Here is a 6168-nt window from a genome sequence, read left to right as displayed (position 1 = left end):
TGAGAGAATTTTGTTGTGTGTGTGTGTGTGTGTGTGTGTGTGTGTGTGTGTGTGTGTGTGTGTGTGTGTGTGTGTGTGTGTGTGTGTGTGTGTGTGTGTGTGTGTGTGTGTGCATTCTTTTTCAGAAATTAAGATAGATTTCTCCCCGGACCCCACAAATTACCCACACATATACATCAACATAATGACTACCATCTTGTATACAGTATATGAATTCCGGACAAGATGTATATTTCAGTCACACGGAGATCATCCAACCCTTCCCCTAACACCTCTTCCTTGGCGATTAATCCTCCACTTACTGGTGAAAAGTATTGCTATATTAAAGTAATGAAAGTAGCATGTAAGGGGATGCTAAGGAGTGCTATATAAAATAAATCGCTAAGGAAGAGGTATTACGAGACACAGTACCATCACCCTCACACCACCACCCCCAATAAAATTAACAAATAACTTTCATACTCCATACCTTATTGATACTGACATGGAAGCTCCTTAACCCCTCTCCATTACCGATTTATTTTTGGATATGGGTGGTTAATATTCTTTCATAGGTAATTTATTCAGAGTATGGCGATGTTGGAAGGATTTATGTAACAAAGACTGGGACAGTAAGGTGTAATGTGCAAAATAAATCGCTTAGGAAAAGGTGTTACGGAGCTTCTTTAATTTCAAGCATCCCTTCACTACTATGACGTGTTAGGTGTTTTCCTCTCTCACACCATAGCCTCTCTAACACCACACCTCTCTTCTAACACCACACCACCTCACGTAACGTTCATACCCCATACCATATTAATAATGAAGAATGTGGTATTACCTTACGCAACTTTGACCACAAGTACCTCTCTCTCTCTCTCTCTCTCTCTCTCTCTCACACACACACACACACACACACACACACACACATGGTCAGGCTTGTGTCATGACGTTAATAGTCATTGATTTGTTACGTTCGAGGATCTGGTGAAAACTGGTATAGGAAAGTGTGTGTGTGTGTGTGTGTGTGTGTGTGTGTGTGTGTGTGTGTGTGTGTGTGTGTGTGTGTGTGTGTATGTGTGTGTGTGTGCGCGCTTAAGTCCTGTTGGTTGAAATATGTGGTGTGGGGTTGTGGGGTTGTGTGTGTGTGTTGATATTACAGAGAGAGAGAGAGGGGGGGGGTGCCACAGAAGAAAAAAAGTCCTCACAGAATTCTTTGAGGCAACATAACTTTCAGTGACATTGACGATTACGTATTCTCTCTCTCTCTCTCTCTCTCTCTCTCTCTCTATGTTCTCGTTGTTGTTGTTGTTGTTGTTGTTGTTCTTCTTCTTCGTCTTTTTGTTGTTGTTGTTGTTATTATTATTGCTGTTGTTATTGTTATTCCTATCATCATCATTACCATCATCGTCATCATTACTGCTATTATTCTGTAACAAGGAAATATTTCTCAACACTCCATATTCCCTAACAACTTCCTTGCCTTGCGTGTGAAAATATCGTAACGTAAGACGGCAATTTGTTAATATTTTATCTAAGGTCTCTTTCTTGAGGGCTGGGATTGGCTGAGAGTGACGAGGACTGCAGTAGTGGTAAATGCCTGGGTGAGAGAGAGAGAGAGAGAGAGAGAGAGAGAGAGAGAGTCGGGGAGTGGTGGCAGAGTGGTAGGGTAATAGTGGAACGGCCAGATACATGTAATGCTGTGTGTGTGTGTGTGTGTGTGTGAGAGAGAGAGAGAGAGAGAGAGAGAGGGAGAGAGAGAAAGAGAGGTTTAAGACAGTTGCTTGAAATTGATGTTTTTGTTTTGTTTTTTCTCATTCTTTTAATCTTCAGGGAATTTACTGATTATAATAATTTACTATACTTAATAATCAGATCTGTTGTTTTCACGGTAAGATGTAATTGCAGTTCCTCCCCCTCTATCTCTCTATCCCTGTCTATCTATCTATCTATCTATCTATCTCTTTTATATATTTATGAGTAGTAAGGTGTCTTATATCATCTTTTTGTCCTCACACTTTTCTTCACATTTCCACATCTGCTTCATAAATCCCTCATTCTTTTTACTCATTTATTTTCCCCTCTTCCAGCAATGTCCCTCACACCTATATTTCTTATGACCTCATTCTCCTGTATTGATCATGTGTGGAAGTATACCCTGTTGGACCTGTTTAGGATGTGTGTGTATACTGAGTGTATGGTTAAATCAATGGCTACCCAATTCTCCCTTGATACACACTCTCATCTCACACTTAACACCTACACATTCAATTTACACTAATAAAGCTTCACACACACACACACACACACACACACACACACACACACACACACACACACACACACACACACACACACACACACACACACACACACACACACACACACACACAGGAAGCACTCTCTTATACAGTTAGTGTTGTGGAATATTCAAGAGATACGTTTTTTTCTTTTTAGTTTCATTCTTTCCTATAACTCCTGCACTCCACCATCCTCCTTTTGAGGGATAGGGAGCGAGATGAGGGACGTTTGCATGACCAGGCAGGGAAGCAACCCAGAGATATCGGTGTCACCACGAGCAGGCGTCCTTCTTGAGTACCGAAGTGCGCTGGTAAAAAGGAAATTGCCTGACTCGGAGTAGAACAGGGAAACATAATCAAATCAGGATGCAAATTTTCCGTCTGTAATCAGTTGAGATATTTGTACTAATCCAGGAATGTCAAGATTAGATTAAGTTCGGTTCGTCTGTTAGGATTAGGTTAGATCAGGTTAACTTAGTCTACTGGGGCTAGGGTAAAGTTGTTTGCTAGGGTAAATTAAAATAAACTTAAATTGCGTTAGAATGTTGGGATTTGGTTTGGTTTGGAGTACAAAAAATAAAAAATAAAGTAGCCGAACAGTGAACATCTTCGGAAGATAATTAAATCGGAATAATGGGTGCGAGGAAGGAACAGCGTGGACAAGGCGTCAGTCAATACTTAGACAGGTATCTCTTCTAAGTCTCTTATTTTGTGCGATTTCGTGTAATTCATTAGTTACCTCTTGACACCCAGTGAGTCTAACGCCCAGCACTTACCATTCATCGTTTTGTGTGTGTGTGTGTGTGTGTGTGTGTGTGTGTGTGTGTGTGTGTGTGTGTGTGTGTGTGTGTGTGTGTGTGTGATGATCACTTTGGATACATCACCGAATGTAGTGTAAAGAAACAAATACCAAAGACTTGCCTTCCTGATCCTTTGGTTGTTGCTCGTCGAAATCAGGGAATGGCGTGTCGCTGTCGGTTTCCTCTCCCTCCAGTGGCTCGTTACTCTCCTGGCTAATGGAATTTCTAGGACTGCGTGACGTCAGAGGACTCCTAAGATCCCCCAGCCGCCATGGACGCCTGGATTTGCTGGGCGTCCTAGGGTCCTGAAATGGTTGGAGCTCCTCGAAGTCAGCGCCCCTCTCCTGCCTGGCCTTCGGATCTGGGGTAGGTGGCAGCGGTGGGACACGATTATCACTCTTCTCAGCGACAATAATTTGTGGGAACTTTGAGGCTTCGCTGTTGTTTTTGTCCTTCGTAATGGAGCCTCTTCTATTCCTTCGCCGTCCTGTGATGGGCCGGCCATGCACGGACACCACAGAAGGCCAGCGGATATGAGTGTTCTTTGCATGTGGACTCGAGTCACGGCTGTTGAGATCCACCACCAACTCGCTGAAGGCATCCTGCCCAGTGATGGCGTCCATTCGTGTCGATGTCCTGATGCCATCACCCCGCCACCGAGCAGCCACCTGCCTAAGCTTGGGTGTGTGAACTCTGCTTTCAGGCTTAGCACTCTGACGCTCCGTAGAAGGTGTCCGATCCAAGCTACGTTGGCGATCTCTAATTTCGTTGATATTCCGTGACCAGTCAAAGGAAGTGTTTTCCTTTGAATCCTTCACAGACTCCCAGCTAGAGTCACGACTGAGGTCACTCTTGGAGATGGCAGACTTCATGAGGTAGGGTTCCATGTTTCCAATGGAATGAGATGTCCATCTTGTGGCCTCCTCCACCACTCGCAGGAATCCCCAGTTGTCTTCCTGGTGGTACTTGGAGTGTGAGAGTGTTGGGAGGGTACGGGAGGCCCGGCCTCCCGCCCCGTTAGTTGATCCCTGGTACGCCACGGCACCGGCGGGAGGCATCACCCACAACCACTCCGCCTCCCACCCATCGTTCCTCCCCGCCAAACTGGCATACACGTCGGCCTCCACTGACACTGAGTCAGGGCAGTAGACACAAGTAACAGATAAAACTGAAAATCACTCTCAGACCAGTAACAGATCAGGAAGAACAACACTCACTATAAATGTCTCTGTCCACAGTAGCTATGTAGTTGTGACAGTACCGCAGAACATCAGAAACGGACTCTCAAAAGTATGCCCAGAGTTTGATATACTGAGGATTTCTTTTCTTACTTTCCAAATACATTACACCCCCAGTAGTATTTAAAACAGATGAGGTAGAGAGAAAATGATGATTCATTTCAAAGACAACCTCCTTTTTTTTTCACTGAGGTTCGTGGTGGTGCTCCTCAGTGGCGAGGGTCGTGGTGTCGTGGTTCCCGATCCAGACTCCAGATGAACTGCAAAAAGAAAAAAGACAGGTTAGATTCCAGTGTTAAATGGTGTGAGGAGGGATATATAGATATATATATATTTTTTTTTTGAGGGGGAGGATATAGTACCTATGGAAGAAAAATATAACTGTACCCATTTATAAAAGAATGTGTGTTTTAATAATACGGTTATAGGGAGAGAGTAGGTGTAGATAGGGTGGTGAAAAGGGTATACCTGGGTGAATTTGAAGGTGAGAGGAAGCGTGGTAGCCCAAGAAGAAGCTGAATGGATATGATAAAGGAATGTTAGAAATTAAGGTATGGAAGTTCACACGGCTATGGGGCTGACAGGGGAATGAGTTGACTGGATAGGTTATATGAGGAGTAACATATGACGGTATTTTACTACCTGTACACCAAACAAATGGCGAAGAAAATCAATACACTTAAATTATAGCCCCGTATGACGAGGGTCTGATACCTTAAACACACACTCACAGTCTCACATAACTATACTGCACACATACATACACTCACATACCTATAAATCACACACAGACACACACACACACACAGGTACGGATTTTGGTGAGGGGGCGTACCTACCACCACCTTACTTTCGGCAGACAAAAAGAAAAAAAAAAGCAATGCTATTTACCAAAATATAAGTAAATAAATATGTTGCAAAAATATCACAGAATTTATTGCTTAGTGAAAAGAGGGATTTGCTGATAAGGATTGATCAAGTTCCTTAAATGGATTAGGTGGTAAATCCGCTGAGAGAAAGCCTCCTACCCTCTTTTTCTAAGCACTGGATACGCCATGTTGAATTTCTTGTAAGCCACATCGCTTAAATATCGGCATCGGTTGCAACAGTAATGTTAAAGAGAGTTGTAATAGCCAGAATAAATCACTAAGGAATCAGTGTTACGAAATATGTAAAAGCCACTTCTAATACGACCCTTAGGCTACTCCTAATAATAAGTTACTTAGAAAAACGTATTTGAGGTTGGGTCGGTGAGGATGTCTTAGGAGCCAACGAGTCCTCTTCCTCCAGCCTAAGTGCCACAGGAAGCAAGGACTGTGGGTGAATTAAGAGAGTCACTTCCTCAATTTAAGAAAACAAAAACAATGGGGAACTCTTGGCACGGCAGCGATTCACCCTACCCAGTATGAAAAAGTGTCACCTAATGTACTGTATACTATAATCCCTTCCTCATAACTTGGCTTAAATTTTAGTAATTTTATTTCGCGTAGCTCAGCAGCAGAAAAAGACAGTGCTATGGGTGTACATTCTTTCCGTAGCGCTTCTTCGTGACTAGCAGCATATTCTAGTGTCAATCTCTTGTTACAGTACAGTCTTCAAGATGGAGGAATGGCAATTTTAGGCTAAGTTAAGTAAAATGAGCATAACCTATTGCTCACTGCCTGACTGAGTATCCTGAGAGGGGTGGCATCAAACACAGAAACCCTAGCCCTTTCCAGGCCTACGCGGCACACCAACCTGCCTCACCTTCTGGTCCAACCACCTCATTTGCACGCACTGTCTCGGTAGTTACGCCCGACGGAAGTTTCGCTGGACGGAAGTAACGCCGGAAAAGGTGGTGAAGTTAAAAAA

General features: G+C 43.4%; 1 protein-coding gene across 1 annotated transcript; it reads right to left on the bottom strand.

The window, feature by feature from the left end:
- Window positions 1–3159: 3159 nt before the first annotated feature.
- LOC145414539 (uncharacterized) lies at window positions 3160–4137 on the bottom strand. The gene has a single exon (XM_080284059.1). It carries the CDS (start codon window positions 4135–4137, stop codon window positions 3160–3162), a length of 978 nt encoding a protein of 325 aa, XP_080140185.1.
- Window positions 4138–6168: the final 2031 nt, after the last annotated feature.

This window comes from Coenobita brevimanus, chromosome 100 (assembly GCF_032717465.1).
Source record: "Coenobita brevimanus isolate Jiangsu-jjx chromosome 100, ASM3271746v2, whole genome shotgun sequence".
Taxonomy (NCBI): domain Eukaryota; kingdom Metazoa; phylum Arthropoda; class Malacostraca; order Decapoda; family Coenobitidae; genus Coenobita; species Coenobita brevimanus.
Note: the sequence above shows the minus strand (reverse complement) of the source record. Positions and strands in the feature narration are given on the sequence as shown.